At 39.1% G+C, this 19378-nt stretch overlaps 1 protein-coding gene across 9 annotated transcripts in view; it reads right to left on the bottom strand.

Annotated features, from left to right (window-relative positions):
• The window catches only part of fbrsl1 (fibrosin like 1), a 541590-nt gene that overhangs the window by 301365 nt on the left and 220847 nt on the right, over positions 1-19378 (bottom strand). For 6 of the 9 annotated variants that reach the window (XM_033043936.1, XM_033043932.1, XM_033043931.1 and 3 more), the window contains 2 exons: positions 13835-13936; positions 12311-12421 (listed from right to left, as the gene is read on the bottom strand). In XM_033043936.1, the coding sequence (XP_032899827.1) occupies positions 12311-12421; positions 13835-13936 (213 nt within the window). The remainder of the gene's footprint in view (positions 1-12310; positions 12422-13834; positions 13937-19378) is intronic. The other 3 variants (XM_033043937.1, XM_033043938.1, XM_033043940.1) reach the window with 1 other exon arrangement.

The following is a 19378-nucleotide window of genomic DNA, read 5'->3' as shown; positions in this document are numbered from 1 at the left end:
TGGGTGTTCAGGTTTTCTCCCATACCAAAAAAGTGGGATTTTTAGGTTATATGGCCTCTGTAAATTGCCCTTAGTGTGCAGGGAGTGGATGTGAAATGGATAACATAGAACTAGTGTGAACGGGTGATCGTTGGTCGACGTGGACTCAGTGGGACAAAGGACCTGTTTCCATGCTGTAGTTTTCAATTCAATTCAATATCCAAGTTGATGCCTCTGAATTAAACTGTCTGCATAGTTTACATGATATTTATGATGGGAAAATAAACTGAAGAATTTCTTGCAAAGGGACAGAATCCATTGAAGTAAAGTGAAAACCTGCCTGCTCGATGTGCAACAGAAAAAAGTGAACCAAGATTGTTAAATCAATTCATCTAATTTGGGAAATAGCTTGAGGTCGAGGGTATCACATGAAGTAATGAAAATGACTGACAGACCTAGGTTATCCATAACCAGGCAGCTAATAGAGACCTGAAGATATAAAGCATGACTGGAAAATATTTATTTGTTTGGAAAATATTTCTCAATTTAGAAAGTACTCTTTAATGCTCGAAAATTCATATTATGCATCTCTGCATAAGCTTTTTATTGTTGGATAGAAAGTTACCGTATTCTGTTGCCCCCAAATACCCTAAATAAGGAGCAAAAATAAAAATCACTTTTGCCAAAGACTTTGTCATCATTCATTATCTTAAAGATGTCCACAAAAAATCCTAAAATCTTACTATTGTATAAATAAGGAGCTGCAGATGTTGGTTTACACTTACTATTCATTCAATTGCAATGTAGAAATGAAAATTTAAGAGACAAAAGGATGGGATGTTTGAAAAGTTCTTTATAAAAGATGTCTAAAATCCAGAATTGTCAGCTGCAGTCAACTATGTCAGAAATAAAGTGTGCTAAAGGTGTTAAGGTATACTTGTCTATTCAACAACAAATTTGATATCCCTAAACTACCACAGAAGATATTCTCAGAATGACACGGACCCTGACAATTAATAATAATAAAGACTAAAGCTATTTAAACTGTTTGAAAGGATCAGATGCTCTTTTTGGGTCCTTTGCATTAATTTCTAGACAAAGCTGATTTGTTGTAAATATCATAGAGTACATCATTAAATAACAATGATATGGATTCATTAGAGAGGAAGAAAACCTTTGTACATTGATTACCTTAACACAGCTTCAAATTACTGAAGATGAACATGGATTTCTGTGAACCTAATTTGACTTGATTCCCTGCAGCATGAATCTTTTAAAGTTTTCTCTTGGCATGTAATCTTATTTACTTTGTCAAAAACTAGGTGATTTACATACAACAATAACAAATATTTTCCTATCAGTCATCTTTATGATCATTTCAATTTTATTATGGTGGAAATGTTCACAAATACATTTTGTTACAAAAAGCAATGATTAGCAAATTGGTGTATTGATTCAAGCAGCTAAAGAGTACACCTATTTAGCAGATCAGTTGATGCTTCTGCAATCAGGGCAAGAGATGCTTGCTGTTTGGGTGCTGGTGCACTCCTTCAGCCACTTACATTTGGCTTTTTTGTGGTCTGGACAGTAGAGCATGAAGTTCTCAATATCTCCCCGAAAATTTATTTTCCATTTCGGGCTGTTACGGACCAAGGATTTCATCAAGACAGTGGGAATCTACATTTTTTCAGAGAACATCTCGAATTATTTGCCATGTCTAAACTCTGAATGGAGGGCTAGTGTCTGCCATGCAATCGACATAGACTAGCCATCAAAAACAACTGGGCATTATTAAAGCTACAATGCTAGGGATGGTGGGTGAGGTCATCATTGGTTCCCCTATACCATCAGTGAATTTGTAGGATTTTGTGTGTATAGCTTTGGTGGCACATCACTAGTGCTCGGAGATGCCTGCCTTTGGTAGTCTACATCTCAAAAGCACAGAGGAGAGCATTTATTACTGCTGCCTGGTGGACCATTAAAATTTGATCATGAATTGAGTTTTTGATCTTCATAATCTCTCATCCGGCCAAAAGCTGTATTAAAGGCAATAATAAACTACATTATCAAAGTCTGCCGTCATTGTGAGTTGGCTCTCAAGATATGATAAATGATGCACCTTCTCAGGAGACCCGTGAGACTTTATTTGAGAGAGGCAGGGAGCATTCTGTCAGAGAGGTAGGTTGGTAGAGGTCTTGTTTTGTACAAACACAAGTCCCAGTAAACCTACGAAGTTATCAGATATTTGTGCTGATCCTATTTTTAAACTTGGAGTTTATTCTGGAATGCTGGAGGTCGCAGGGAAAATTAATAGAAGTGTATAAAATTATGAGAGGCATAGTTAGGGTAGACAGTCAGAATCTACTCAAGATGGTAATGCCATGGTGGGAGGGGCTACATTTACGGGAGATGTGCGTGGGCAAACTTTTTTTACACAGGTGGGTTTCTGGAACGTGCTGCCTCAATGCGTGGTTGAGGCGGATACGATAGTGGCATTTAAGAGTCCTTTGGAAATGGAGGGATAGGTATTATGTGCAGGAAGGGAATTTTGTTCGGCACAGACACAGTGGGCCAAAGGGCCTGTTCCTAAGTTCTATGTAATACACTGAATAATAAGTCTATTTATAGTATCTGAAGTGTCCTAGTTGTTCTACTGCAATCAATTGTACCTAGCATGCTACTATTCAAATGTGTTCAGTATTTAGGTTGTTAATGGAGAGCTACTGATTTAAAAGTTTTTTTGAAATGTGCAAACTACTTACACTTTAACGCCTTACTCACTTTGTTAACATTTACACTGGGGTCAAATTGTTGCATTATTCGACTAAATTCATAAGTCACTATTCACTGGTAGCAGACAATTAATACTCATTATTGCAAGACCTTGTGATTTGGTAAACTATTAAACTCTTTAAAAAAATTAAGAATATCCAAGATTCAATTCCACATCTATGCTGGTTTGACTCACATGAACTGCACTGGTAATGCAGGCACTGTAATCACTTCATGCATCATCATTACCATCCAGTGGGTCTGGCCAGAGGCATAGATTGGCTTTTCCTCTAATTGCCAATTTGTTGACTAGTCCCCCAGTGCTCACTACCCAGATCTCTCATATGAAACATTGTGAGATATTGGAGGACACTGATGACTCAACTATTGCATCTGGAGAGGTCGCTGCCTTCAAGAAATAAGGTTGCGATAAAAGAAAGTTAGAAAGGAGGAAAATATTTGGAGCCTTGAAAAACGGAATATTTCTCCAATGGATTTGGTTAACCTGACATACATTTGCAAAGTAACAAATTGTGAATAGAAAAATGTAGAATTGAAACATGCAGTTTACACAGAACACACAAATCCTTTGAATTAATTCCAAATGATTAAAATTCAGTTCAGGGATTCTGGTCATTGATTTTAATTTATAAGATATATTTCAGATTTTTATGGTGTTTATAGAGTATGGCGTTTACATATCTGTTGCCCTGCTGTAAGCAACAATTTCATTGTTCAGTTTTGGGACATTTGACAATAAAACATGCTCGACTCTCTCTCTCTCTCTCTCTCTCTCTCTCACTCTCTCTCTCTCTCTCTCTCGGTCTCGGTCTCGGTCTCGGTAGCAAAGTATTTCAAGGGCCAAGCAAATATTGATATAGTTGAGTAAGTTGCGAGGCCAATGAGTAAGAACAGTCAAAGAGCATCTTAATGTGAAGGAAAGAGAAACAGAGAGGATACATTTCAAAGGTTTGGGCCTTGGTAGCTGAAGGCATGCCTCTATAATGATGAAATTGACACTTAATACCTCAACCAATAAAAGAATTACAGTATTGCTACAACTGAAAGAATCTACTCCTTGGAAAATGTTGTTTGCATACAGTATGCAGTTTACATTGGCACAGACGGCTGTGGAGGCAAAGTCAATGGATATCTTTAAGACAGAGATTGACAAATTCTCTATTACTACGAGTGTCAGGGGAGAAGGCAGGAGAATGGGGTCAAGAGGGAGAGATAGATCAGCCATGATTGAATGGGAGTAGATTTGATGGACCGAATGGCCTAATTCTACTCCTATCACTTGTGACCTTATGACAGCTGGTGTATAGAATGAGCTGCTAGAAGAAGTAGTCAAAGCAGATACAATAACAATATTTAAAGGACATTTGGCCAAGAAAGGTTAAGAGGGATATGGGACAAACGTGGTGGTCAAATGGGATGAGCTTTCGAAAGGAGATGAGGAGAAATTTCTTTAGGCAGAGGGTGATGAATCTGTGGAATTCTTTGCCACAGAAGGCTGTGGAGATCGTCAGTGGATATTTCTAAGGCAAAGATAGATAGATTTTTGATTAGTACAGGTGTCAAAGGTTATGGTGAGACGGCAGGAATATGGGGTTAAGAGGGAGAGATAGATCAGCCATGCTTGAATGGTGGAGTAGACTTGATGGGCTGAATTTTTCTATGACTTATGAATTTATGAATATTGCAAAGTTTTGGAATTCTTACATGTGTCATTGTTAAGAAACCCAAAATAAAATTTACCGTGCATCAATTTGCCAACTATTAGACATAACAATCTCAGGTAAATTTGACATTATTTTAAAAGCATTGATAAATCTTATGAATCAGTTTCAGGATGAACCTGATGCTAATATTATCCATAAATATTACAACCCCAGTGCCAAGATAGAAAATAGGTGCTATTTGTCAGGCTGTTTGGAATCGAACTGACAGTTAATTTTTGTTTGCCTAGTGACTGTGTTAATCTGATATGCCTCTGGAACATGAATTGATGCATTTTGATTGCTACTACGATAAAAGTCCATTGAATAGAACAGAAATACTCATATTGCCTGCGGCATGTTTGGAGTCTCCTTGCCTATCATTGTATGACAGATCACAGGCTTGAAACAAAGCAAATTACTGAAAAACAACTTCACATTTACAACTTAATATAAAATCTCCTAACTTCATATGCCTGCAGGACTATTCCAAATGCTGCTCAGGATTCAAAATTAAGGTGGCCAATTACACCCATATTAAAGTTAGAGCATTGTTCCCAAGACAATAATTCAAGCAGAGATGCTAAATTTTTGCAATATTGTTGTGTTAAATAACGAGAGGGGTTGTAAGAAAATGCTTTAAAATGATAGCTCAATGCAGATGCAAACAACACATACTAAAGATCTATGCTGCTTTATGTTCTCAGTGTCAACGACTCCTGAAAGGTTGTCGCTTCTGGTGGTGATGCAAATGTGAATTAACTAGATTTGCTCAGCTGCCCACAAAAACATTTTTAAATTAATTAACTTTTTCATTGCTGGTGATACCTTCTGATCAGTAGGGCCAAGGTCACAAGAGCAGGCATTATTAACTACAGCATTAACAGTATTTTTGCAAATATCATAATTAGGTTGATGTTTTGATTAAAAGAAACATTTGTAGACAATAGTGCATATTACCTGCCCATCTTTAGTGGTTATGGTTATGATGGACCACCCACCCCACCACCACTGCCTTTCCCTTCTTTTATGAGGAAAATGAATCCAAATCAGAATTCCCTCTGACTTTGCAGTACGATTTAGGCAGAAAGGTCGGTCCCAAACTATTGCTAATCTTGTCAAAAATTGTCCACCTTACTGGTTGACATTGCAGAGGAAGGAGGGACTACTGAATGGCTTTTCCTACAGTGCATCTTGATGAATGTGCGTACAACTGCTTCTGTGCCCAGATAAGGTGTCAGTAAATAAAAACAAATCTAATACAGTGTTAATATTGTTGGGTCAGCACAGCATCTTGGTCAATGGTAAATCCAATGATGTTGCTGTCAAAATATGTTAAGAAACAATTTAAGTTGTGAGGAAGATTTCCCTGCTTGACACCACTTGCTGGGTCAAAGAACAAAGAACCAAGTGCCATGAGTGTACTACTGGCATCTAAATTGTCAGAAAATGATTTAGCAAAATTTAATATAGGTCCCTTGTAACATAGAAACATAGAAAATAGGTGCAGGAGTAGGCCATTCGGCCCTTCGAGCCTGCACCGCCATTCAATATGATCATGGCTGATCATCCAACTCAGTATCCCGTACCTGCCTTCTCTCCATACCCTCTGATCCCCTTAGCCACAAGGGCCACATCTAACTCCCTCTTAAATATAGCCAATGAACTGGCCTCAACTACCCTCTGTGGCAGAGAGTTCCAGAGATTCACCACTCTCTGTGTGAAAAAAGTTTTTCTCATCTCGGTTTTAAAGGATTTCCCCCTTATCCTTAAGCTGTGACCCCTTGTCCTGGAGATCCCCAACATCGGGAACAATCTTCCTGCATCTAGCCTGTCCAACCCCTTAAGACCTAGATAGAAAGAATTATACCAGGGAAAAGGAAAATGATGAAGAATCAAAATAAATATTTTGTGTCTGTATGGAGAACACATGGAAAATTTCCTGGAAATTGTGGGGAACAACAGATTTGGAGCGATTGAGAGGCTGAGCCAAATTAACATTAGTAAAGGAATAATGTCGGAGAAATGCTGGACGCCAATAAAACTGCAGGACCTTAAGACTTTGATCCCAAGGTTTAAAAAGATAATGAAAGTGATAGTGACTGGATAGTCTGATTGTTATCTTCAAAACATCTGTTGATTCAAGAGCAATTCCAACAAAACGCGTTCCAAATGTAAACGCACTATTTCAGAAACATGGACCCGACATTGTGGAGAACAAATGCAAACATCTACTATTGAGGAAGTGGTAATAGGGCACTAGGAAAATAACAGCATTGGGCAGAGACAATGTGATCTACAAAAAGGAAATTATGTTCGAAAAATCTGCTAGAGATTTTTGAATTTATGATGAATAAATACATAAGGAGGCACCAGTGGATGTCTTGTATTTATATATTTGGTGGGTCATCAATATAGTGCCACACAAAAGGTTATTAAACAAAATTAAATATGGGACTGGGAAAGGTATCCAGGCACAGGCTGAGGTTTGGCTAACAGATAAAAAGAGTAAACATGTCATTTACATGTGGCTAGCATGGGTGTTCACAGTCTCTATCACTGACTAGCCGTGAGGGACCATGTACAATATTTCCAAATTTGCAAGATTGCAAATGAAGGATGGGAATGTGGATCACGAGGAGGCTTCAATGGATAGTAATGGAATCAAGAAATGTGGTTAATGCAGAAAAGTGATGCTGAAGGTAAAAGATTCACCAGGAGTAGGTGTGAAGCCCCAAAGAATCAGACTTCAAGAGTATAGAAAGCCTGGACAAATACACCAACTTATTAGTTGAGGCATAAAATATAATCATAAGAAAATAATGCTGGAACTTTTGATGGCATAGACTTTGTTTTGTTTTGATATGGAGAAGGTTAATAGGATTTAATTGAACTGATAAAGTTATAAAGGGCTGTGAAAGAATGAATACATTTTATTTCCCTTACTGAAGGGGTTGATTACCAGGGAACAATGAAATAAAGAAGAGCCGAGCAGAATTTTTTTTTACCTAAAGATTTGCAGTGCTTCATATAGGCACTGTCCACTGCAGGCAGATAATCTCGTTACATTTAAAAATAATTGATAAATATCTGATCTGCTCGAGTGAAAAACCCATGAAGCAACAGATGGTGTCACTCCTTTGGCCAGTAAAAGTAAATTTCCATAATTTTCTAATTATTACAGGTCATTTGAACTCTGGGTCACAAGTACAGTCCAAGTGGCTCTCAGAGGTATTTTAACAGCAGCCGCCTCTCAAGAATCTTGCTACTCAATTCCTATATTACTTTAGCTTGCCAGGGATCAGAGTGACACATCTTCAGAAACATGAAGTGTTTACAGCACATAGTTCTCATGCTTTACAGGTACCAAGAATTTTCTAGCTGTACTTGCTGTCAAACTGTCAAGGCAGCTCCTGCTTTTATCTGTGAGATACAGTTTGTATCTGACATTTTTAATAAATACTTTTAGATGCCAAACGTTTGCTTTCACAGCTATTTGCTTCACATTGGACAATGCAAGCATTAATAACTAATATATTATGCTCACTCAGAATCCCATCAAAACTGTTCCACATCTGAAAGGAAAGGTAGTGTTTTTAATTTGAAAGCTAAATGAACTGTCCAATTGGATTTTGTTAGGTTGATACATTTTCATGACTGCTTCTGGTTATGAAGCATATTTCACAGCCTAGTAAGTGAACACTGAAATCTGCAGTGCAGAATTTGCATAAATCCACCTTGCTTTAACAAAGCTCTCATTTAACCTGCCATGTTTGACCATTTGAACATTAATCTACCTTGCACATTTGATGGTGAAATGGCAAACTATAGGCCATTATTAAATAAATTTGTAATTAGAAGCGAAATAACTGTCTGCAATCCAGTTTGACTGCTTAAACTGTCAATTAATAATAGCACGTGTGAATAAATGCGAATCTAATACTGTTCTGTGTGGTCAACCTGCAAAATAGAGAATATTCAAAAGCCTGCAACATGGATCTTTGTGGAATAATGAATACCAGTGATCAAGTTAAAGCCATATTGCCCTGATGATTTAGTGCCAGTAATCCATACCCACACCGCATCACATTTATTCATTCCTTCTATTCCCACTCTACTTCACTTTCTTAGTAACTATTAAATATCATATCAATAGTTTAAAAAAACTCTGAAGTGACTCACTATTTACATTTTATTTAGTTGTGATATAGTGAAAGTTAATTCTCAAGCAATCACTGGTGACTTCCCTCCTTAAGTTACACATGACTAAATTTCTGCCCTTAACCAAGGTACATTATTTATCATTGATACGGTCCAGAAGTTGTTTACTTTTAAAGTAAACTAGACCAAGTGCAGATCCGTTGGGTCTGCTCCTCCAACGCAGCCGTTCCCTACCCGTAGCCCCCACGGGAGACGTGGTCCTCCAACTGAAGATTCGAGCACTGAGTAGTTTTTAAATGGCGTATTTGAGGCGAGAGGCGGGCGCCGGCAACCGTTATGGTCGCTGGCCAGCAGGAGGCGACAAAATGAGGGAGGGGGGGGGGGAGAAGGATTTTATTAAAAATGTGTACATAAGCACGACGAAATTTAATGAGGCGTGGATACTTGGAATGAAAAGTGAAATCTCTACCAAAATGTAAAAAATCTGGGCATTTGTGGGTCTGGTGTTGGCGCAGCAACGAATCAAAGGCTGGTACCCACAAGTCAGGCAGAAACACACACACACACACACAGTTTTAATATTATATAGATATAGATGCCCATGTTTGGTGTCCTATATTCAAGTTTGTTTGGTTACGTCGTCTCAGTTATCACGCAGGTTATATTTAGGAAGATAGGTAGCAATTGAAATGGTAAATGGTATATCAGACTTTAGTACAAGGAGTATAAGTAAGGAAATACTGTTGCTCTTGTACAAGGCTTTAAGACCATCCCAGAAGTACTGTATACTGTTGTGGTCTCATTATCCAAGAAAGGATATACTTGCCTTGGAGGGGACACATTGAAGGTTCACTTAATTGATTCCTGGAATGATGGGGCCATCTCTAAAGGAGTGATTGAACAGAATGACCCCTGGAGTTGGTTTCAGAGAGAAGTGATTGCATTGAAGTGTACAAAATGACTACAACACTTAGTAAAATACTCCCTGAGAATCTAAAACTGGGAGTCATGGTCTCAGGACAAGTGCTTTTCATTGATGTGGAAGAGAGGTCATAAGGTCATAAGTGATAGGAACAGAATTGGGCAATTTGGCCCAACATGTTTACTCATAATCATAATCATTCTTTATTCCGCCATTCTATCATGGCTGATCTATCTCTTCCTCCTAATCTCATTCTCCTGTCTTTTCCCCATAACCCCCGACACCAGTACTATTCAAGAATCTATCTCTGCCTTAAAAATATCCATTGACTTGGGCTCCACAACCTTCTGTGGCAAATTCACCACCCTCCGACATAGTGCCCAAAAATGCTCACAATACTTCAAATGCGGCTTGACCAACACTGTATAGGGCCTCAGCATTACATCCCTGATGCAGAGTGTGTGTGTGTGTGTGTGTGTGTGTGTGTGTGTGTGTGTGTGTGTGTGTGTGTGTGTGTGTGTGTGTGGGGGGGGGGGGGGGGGGGGGGGGGGGGGGGGGGGGGGGGGGGGGGGTGCTGTCAGTCATTTATAAATGAGAATTCTCTACAATTTAAGGAATGGTACCATCTTCAATTCCCTCCCTGAGAGGGATGCCAATACTCAGTCAATTAGCACATTCAAAACAGATTTGGATTGATTAAACTATGTTTTACTGGATTCTGATTCTTTCCCCATCATGATTTTAATGGTTTCCTTCACTCAGTAACTCTTACCTAGTTTCAAATCACACCTGGTAACTTCAAATTGATCACAATGTACACAATCTTCTCTTTTGGCACACATCATTTTTTCTCCTCTTTTCTACATCACAATAATGTTTAGACCCCAAAATAGCTTCATTGGATGCAAAGAACTTCGGAATATCGTGAGAATATCGTGGCAACCATTATACAAATGTCATTCTCTTACTGTTCCACTCCCTCCGTAAGTTATAATAAATATGATATCCTGTTGTCTCTATCGAAACAACCTCCTCCCACCATGAATCTCCACACTTAGTTCAACTATTAATATCTTTGGAGTCACAATTCCACTGAGCATGAGAATCTGCATTACGTTTGATCTTCATGCTCTATCAAGCAGCTCCAAATTCCTCTCGTAAATGTATCTTGCTCCTCCAACAAGTTTAAATTTTCTATGAAGTTTCATAGAAGCACTCATTTTGTGCAATCCCATCCTCACATTTAATCTCTAATCCTGTGTTTTTCATAGCCGCTTAATCTTTCCATGCCACATCTTGCCAGTTCTCTCCTAGCCCATCAAAGTATAATTTGACAAGGTTCCCTCATTGTTATCATTTGCTGTACAGAAATAAAGTTACTGAACAACTTAATGTCTAGAATTTAATCATAATAGTCAGGGACTCACCACCATGGCTTTGTGCATTGGGAAATTTCTCACAAATGTAATTAAGTTGTTTTGAAGAGATAAAGAAGAATGACTGGGAAGAATGAATGGCAGGGCGATAGACGTTGCCAACATGGACCTTTTGCATGATGTTTGACAAGGGTCCCCTGATAAACTAGTCTATAAGGTTAGATCACATGGAATCCATGGTGAATTAGCCAAGTGGATACAAAATTGGCTTTGCGGAAGGAGAATGAGGGTGATAGTGGAGGACTGTTATTTGGACTGGAGGCCTGTGACCAGTGGTGCGTCATAGGGATTGGTGCTAGGTCCACTGTTGTTTCTGTTCTGTATTAATGATTTTGATGGCAATGTTTTGTTAACATGTTTAGCAAATGTGGTGGTCATCGAAGATTTCAATAGGATCTAAAAAAACTGGGGTAGCGCACCAAAGATTAGCATATGGAATTTAACTTGGACAAGTATGAGGTGCTGCATTTATGTTAAACAAAGGCAGAGATTACACAACAAAAGGAAATGCTATGGAGAGTGTTATAGAACAGAGAGACCCAGGGGTACAGGTACATAGTTGCTGAAATTGATGAGAAAGGTAGACAGGATTGTGAATGTGGTATATGGCATACTTGCCTTTATTGGTCGGGCATTGAGCGCAGGAGTAGGGATGTCATGTTGCAACTGTACATGTCATGAGTGAGACACACTTGAAGGATTGTGAGCAGTTTTGGTCACCAAGATATTGAATGGATGTAATTGAGCTGGAAATGGTGCAGAGCACATTTGTGAGGATGTTACTGAGACTGGTAGGCTTGACTTATATGGAACGGCTGAATAGGCTAGGTTTTTCCCTGGAGGATAGAAGGCTTAGGGGTCACCTTATAAAAGGATACAAATTAATGATGAGCATTGATAAGGTGAATGGTCATAGCCTTTTTCTCAGGGTAGGAGAGCCTAACACTAGGGTAGCTAGATTTAAGGTGAGAGGGGAAAGATTTAAAAGAGACCTGGGGGGGCAACTTTTTCACACAGAGGGTGGTGGGTACACGAGGAACAAATGGCCGAAACATATGATGGGTTACAAAGAAACGCTTCAACTGTGTATTATGCAGTCCTAGAATACATCACGATCAAGCTTCCTGTGCAATCAGAAGATTATTTTGATTATTACAAAACAGCACATGGCAGCCAATCTTTCTTGCATTTTCTTGCATAAGAATGGCATACCATCCACATAGTAATAAATTGTACATATGTGGAATTTATAAACTCTTCAGAATTATCAATTCCCCTGAAAGATACAACTGGACTTAATTATTGCTATTCAATCTTACCTCCTTAGTGTTTGATGATGCTGAAAGAATTGCTGACTTCTTGTTCTGTTGTGGACTTCGGTAGTGAATTCGGCATATTGACTGCTCCTGAAGGATGCGATAGTTTTCCCGCTGTGAGGTAAGTGGAAACGTGATTTCAAGTGTGTTTTGGGCGTCCTTTGATGTTAATGTATAACTTTAGGAGGCGTGATGCGTTTAGTCTTTTTTAAAGAATACACATGTTGGACTACGTCATTTATTAAAGATGAACAAATGTAGGGATGTTTGTTTCCTTCACAAATATGTGGAGTTTGTGTGTTGACATGAAAGCTGCATGTGGATTTATGTGTAGACTGAAACATTTATATTTTCAGCTTGTTGCATCTTTGCATTATGTGGATTATACATGGCAGAGGATTCAACTCTAAATACCACTGAGACCCATTTGGGAATGGGAATCCACTCGCCTTGTCCAATTTTGCTTAGCATTTTGATGAGGGCAAGCATTTCAATCATGTATCTAATACTTAATCAAATGATCGTGTTGTACAAAAATTCATGTGCTTCTACACCACATTGTAGGAAAGAACATGGAATGGGAAGCAAGTTAACACAAAAAGAATCCTTCCATCTGAAGGATGGAAGCAGTCTGAAGAAGGGTTTCGGCCCGAAACGTCGCCTATTTCCTTCGCTCCATAGATGCTGCTGCACCCGCTGAGTTTCCCCAGCAATTTTGTGTACCTTCGATATTCCAGCATCTGCAGTTCCCTTTTGAACACAAGAATCCTTCCATCGTCAAGAGTCATAAGGATTCGTTGAACACAGATGATGGTCAAAGCAACAATATTTTAAATAATAACTTAAAGCCTTTTTATAGGATTTGAACATTATTTATAGGCTGTTAGAACATGTGAGACTACTATACCATGGAATAATTTCAATATCTACCATTCAACGCTTCAAAATAAATCTGTGGGGATCTTTCCAGTTTTATACATAATTTAGCTATTTGCAATTAAACACAGAATGCTTTGAATTTGTTTTAACAAGGGAGTATTTGCAGGCAACAGTCACCACGGAATAGTTTCAACCTTGTGCCACGCATAGTTTAATCCGATGTATCATTTTACTCTTTAATGCAGTTTGGGTATGACCTAGACCAGTTTGGCCTAAACCAGTGCTGTCAAAAAGGGAAGGACAGATTTGCACAGTTAAACCCATCACTACAGGCATTACTAACCTGGCTTTGTGCTTTCATTATTCAACGAATTCTGTTATTCGCACATCAACATCCTGCAGACAGTCTTTAGATTTCTAGCTACTTCCCTTTGAAAGGAAAATCCTGTGCAAGTACTGCATCATTCAAAGTCCCAACAGCTCCTATGTCTGTCTTAAATGCAGAATGAAGCAACTGAAAGCCACTTTATAAAAACATAACCTCATCTGTATTCTTGACTTTAAAATCCCTCCACAAAACAATCCAGTGGCCTCTCACTGCCACTGAACACAGAGTAGATTTTTTTTTCTTTTGAAGTGTACACTTACATCACTAAGCTTGTCTCTGGAACTGCTCCTCTGTGAACTGTTGGCGTCTCTGACGCACTCATCCTCGCTCTTCCTGCCATTTTGGTTGGCTGAAACCTTCATCTGCATGACAAGAGAGAAAGTGATACTTGAGTTATGACAGACTTGCACTGCGGGGCAATGAATGAATAGGTTATTGCTGTAGGTTCAGTGTCAAGTTTACTGATAAAAGGTTCCACTTCAAAAGCAACATGGCAGGTTTTGCCTGCTGCTCCTTTTCTGTCTACTTGACACAACTACATCCTTCCATTCGCACAAGCCTTCAAATTCTATAACTAAATATTAAAACAGAAGGAACAGAGGTAGGAGTAGCAAAAAAATATTACATTTCTCTAGTGGCTCATCAATATCCTTTGATTTTTCACATCAAAGAATTTCTTTAGCATATCATCCTTGGAATGAGACTCCCCTCAATAGGTAAGCATCCCATTTAATCAAACTGCACTTCAATGAAAATAAGACTAGAAAATGACGTGATAAGTATTTTATCAATTCATTTAAGAAAGAGGAACAGTATTTATTTTCATTGTGCCCAGCCCATGAGAGATAGAGTAGAATTTTTGACTTTATTTAACACATAGAAGATTCCAAAACTCAATCAAATCATTGAGAAGGTGAAATAGCATTCCTCAGTTAATGAATGGTTAAAGCAGGTGGGAGAGTAAAAGCTCATCATCCATGACAGCTGATGGTCCCTATGAAAATTAAGTAGTCAGAAGCTAGTCAAAATCCTCCTAGTATGGATGCAGTAGATGAAGAGAAGCCCGGCTTGTTTTGACAAGCTGAAACTTACACGTCATTCATTCAATGGCCATTGTTGCCAGATGGAAGGGTGCAAGATGCTCAACAAAGTTTATCTTCCCCAATTTTAAACAGCGTGTCTATTTTACAGACTCCATCCCATTAACCCGATCAAAAGGATTGTTAAATATTACTATTTTCACAGATATGGTGCATCACGGTGGCGTATCGGTAGAGCTACTGCCTTAGAGTGCCAGAGACCCGGGTTAGATCCTGACTACGGGTGCTATTTGTATGGAGTTTGTACGTTCTCCCCGTGACCGTGTGGGTTTTCTCAGAGATCCTACCACACTCCAAAGACGTACAGGTTTGTAGGCTGATTGGCTTAGTATAAATGTAAAAATGTCCCTAGTGTGTGTAGGGTAGTTAATGTGCGGGGATCGCTGGTTGATGTGGACTCGGTGGACCAAATGGCCTGTTTCTGCCCTGTATCTCTAAACTAAACGTGTTTGAAAGACTTGTTTGGAAACATGTTTCCAAATGTGTTCCTTATTTTTCATTGTTCACCAGGGAAGATTGTAATAGTTGCTGAGAAATATTAATAAACATACAATAATTTACAGTTTTACTCTCTGGGTGGTGGGAATGTTAAGCAAAACGTCAATTTACATTTAGCAAGAACCAACAAACATACAGGTAAAGGAGATAATCTTTCTTTGATAGCTCTGGTTGGAGAAAGATCGCAATGAGTCAAGAATCAAGAGTGTTTTATTGCCATGTGTCCCGAATAGGAACAATGAAATTCTTACTTATACCAGCACAACAGATATGTAAACATATAAAAACCCATAATAAGCAACAAAAACTTCAGCCTGAAGAAGGGTCCATATCTCTCGTTTCCATTATCCTTAACCAGTCTGAAGAAGGGTCTCAACCCAAAACGTCACCCATTCCTTCTCTCCAGAGATGCTGCCTGTCCCGCTGAGTCACAGCTTTTTGTGACTACGTTCAACAAAAACTTCAGTATATATAAATACAACAAACAAATAAATAGGCAATAGGGCAAATTCAAAAATAATGTCTCTAAAAAGTCTACATAGTTCGGAGCCTATTTGGAGGTTGCAGTGTTTAATAGCCTGATGGTTGTAGGGAAGCTGCTGCTCCTGAACGTTACAGGTTTCAGGCTTCCATACTTTCTTCCTGATGGTACGAGGGAGCAACACTTGTGGATTCCTTCAACGGCGAGGAGGTCAGTACCCGTGATGGACAGGGCCGTGTTCACCATTTTTTTCTGGGCATTCAGGTTGCACTCTACACTTATCTCATTTTCATTCATTAAGCCCATGCTCTTCTGTTTCTTATTTCTGTGTGCCCGTCTAAATATCTCTCAAATGTAGTGATTTTAGCTGACCCCACCACCACAAGGTTATTGGCTGCAACCTTTCCTCCATTGACGAACTGTACACTGCAAGGGAAAGGAAGCGAGTGGGTAAGATCATCTCTGACCCCTCTCACCTTGGCCACAAACTCTTTGAATCACTTCCCTCTGGAAGGCGACTCCGTACTGTCAAAGCTGCCACAGCCAGACAAAAACAGATTTTTTTCCACGAATAGTAGCTCTACTCAATAACCAAAAATCTGTAGCCTCTTTTTGCTCTGGTATTTTATTTAATTCACATGTTTAATCGATGATGTTTTATTATTAATGTTTAATGTTTTGTGTGTCATTCCTAATGTGTCACTGTATGTCATGTTGTCACTTGCGGGCGGAGCACCAAGGCAAATTCCTTGCATTATTGGCCAATAAACTTATTCATTCATTCATCAGGATCAAGTTACTTCTCCCTCAAATCTCTTTGCAAATTCCTTCCTCTTACTTTAAGCCTACAGCCTCATTTTTTTTGATACTCCTAACATGGGAAAATGATTCTGACCGTCTACCTTAATTATGCCTCTTAGAATTTTATACACTTTTATCAGGTCAACCCTCACTCCTTTGCTCCAGGAGCCTATCCAATTTCTCCCCATAACTGAAATCCTCCAATCCAGGTACATTCTGGTGAATCTCTTCTGACTCCCTCTATCAAACAAACACATCTTTTTAATAGCACAATTGAAATAGAGTGAAAATTAAACATATAATTACAGAAGATAACATATAGAGCAACAAACATTATGGCCTAATTTTTGATAATTATCAACTCTGATAGTAAAAAATAAGGTGGGTTGGGATAGAGCTACCTAACCTTCTTGACGAAACCACAGAATTGCGTCATTCAGCGTAGATGAGAACTTTAATTCCACTGTAGATGAAATATTCAAATTACTGTGCGATCTGCCATCCAATCTTTACTGATTTAATCTCAAAGCATCGTATCGCTAGGAATTCGACCTTTTTAACTGAATATACCTTCCATTTAACTTTCTCTTCCAAATTTGATATTAAATCAGTTGCTGGTGGAGTTTGTTTCTTGCTACAAGTTTGAAAATACTTCTTAATCTGCAAAGACTACTTTAATTCCTAACTATAAATTAGATAAGATGGATCATTCCTCCTTGAATTATAGCTGACCATAGAGATATTTATCTCAATTACTTATTACTGTATTCTCACATTCCAATTACAATTCTAATCACACTTCACTCAGATGTAACCAGTTCACGCCTGTTCCATACAGTGTGGGGCACAGTCAACGCAAATCCAAACCATAAGTTAGATGTCATTGATATGCATGTTTATAAACTGTACACTACACCAGTACATGACTGTTGTTCACATCAGGGTAGGACTTACTTCAGACACTAGATAAAATCAAGGCATGTGCTCAGTATTGAAACAGAAAACCTCATTCATACAGCATCGAAACTGGACTACCTCAACAATGCTGATTAAAATGTCCCATCTAAGCTAGTCCCATTTGCTCGTATTTGGCCCATATCCCTCTAAATCTTTTCTATCCATGTACTTGTCCAAAACATTTTTGAGAAACAAAGGCTGAGTGATAGCTGGTGTGGGAAGCCAGATAAATTCCCAGGGCCTGATGGTCTGCATCCCACAGTACTCAAGGAGGTGGCCCTAGAAATCATTGATGCATTGGTGATCATTTTCCAATGTTCTGTGGACTCTGGATCAGTTCCTGTGGACTGGAGGGTAGCCAATGTAACCCCACTTTTTAAGAAAGGAGGGAGAGAGATAGCAAATGGCATGTTGGCCTTCATAGCAAGAGGATTTCAGTATAGGAGAAAGGAAGTCCTACTGCAGTTGTACAAGGCCCTGGTGAGACCGCACCTGTAGTATTGTGTACAGTTTTGATCTCCTAATTTGAGGATGGACATTCTTGCTATTGAGGGAGTGCAGTGTAGGTTCACCAAGTTAATTCCTGGGATGACAGGACTGACATACAAGAAAGAATGGATTGACTGGGCTTATATTTATTGGAATTTAGAAGGATGAGAGGGAATCTTATAGAAACTTATACAATTCTGCAGGATTGGGCAGGCTAGATGCAGGAAAAATATTCCCCATGTTGGGGAAGTCCAAAACCAGGGGTCACAGTTTAAGAATAAGGGGTAGGCCATTTAGGACTGAGATGAAAAACCTTTTCACTTAGAGTTGTGAATTCTCTGCAACAGAAGGCAGTGGAGGCCAATTCACTGGATATATTCAAGAGAGCGTTAGATATAGCTCTTAGGGCTAATGTAATCAAGGGGTGTGGGAAGAAAGCAGGAACAGGGTACTGATTCTGGATGATCAGCCATGATCATATTGAATGGCAATGCTTAACTGGCACTCGGACGATAGCTAAAATAAAACAATTCCTCCAGCTTGACGACCTCGAAAAGATCATCCACACATTTATCTCCTCCCGCCTCGATTACTGCAACTCCCTTTACACTGGCATCAGCCAATCTTCCCTGTCCCGCCTGCAACTGATCCAAAACGCCGCAGCGAGACTCCTGACGGGCACCCGAAAAAGGGACCACATCACCCCGATTCTGGCCTTTCTCCACTGGCTCCCTGTGCGGTTCCGAATAAATTTCAAGATCCTTCTTTATGTTTACAAAGCCCTTAACGGGCTTGCCCCCACCTACATCAAAAGTCTGCTTACCCACCACACCACCTCCAGGTCCCTCAGATCGGCCGACTTGGGGTTACAGAACATCCCGCGGTCTAGGCATAAGCTCAGGGGCCACCGCGCCTTTGCGGTTGCAGCCCCTAGACTGTGGAACAGCATCCCTCTTCCCATCAGAACTGCCCCCTCCATCGACTCTTTTAAGTCGAGACTTAAAACTCATCTTTACTCTCAAGCCTTTCTTGACGTCCTCTGATGGAGGGCTACATGTATGTATTTATGTATGTACTCAATCTATGAACCAATGTTGTATAACGTTAGTACCTCCACCAATGTAAAGCACTTTGGTCTATGAGAGTTGTTTTTTAAATGTGCTAAAGAAATAAAAGTGACTTGACGACTTGATTTGCTGGCTTAAAGGGCTGAATGGCCTACTCCTGCATCTATTTACTATGTTTCTAACCAGTTAGGAGTGCAAAGTATGTAGTTCCAAAAAAAAACATTATCTTAATATATTATGTGGTACAAAGCATGTATTATGGAAGTTAAAATACAAAAGATAGAAATAAATACTATTCTATTATATCAAAAATATGTTTACATTTGCCATAAAACCCATGTTCATTCCAAACCCTAAAATCTCAGAATCAGTATTTCTTTCTACAAAATTGGCAAGAAATGATCTAGACCA

Source organism: Amblyraja radiata, chromosome 25 (genome assembly GCF_010909765.2).
Source record: "Amblyraja radiata isolate CabotCenter1 chromosome 25, sAmbRad1.1.pri, whole genome shotgun sequence".
NCBI lineage: Eukaryota > Metazoa > Chordata > Chondrichthyes > Rajiformes > Rajidae > Amblyraja > Amblyraja radiata.
Note: the sequence above shows the minus strand (reverse complement) of the source record. Positions and strands in the feature narration are given on the sequence as shown.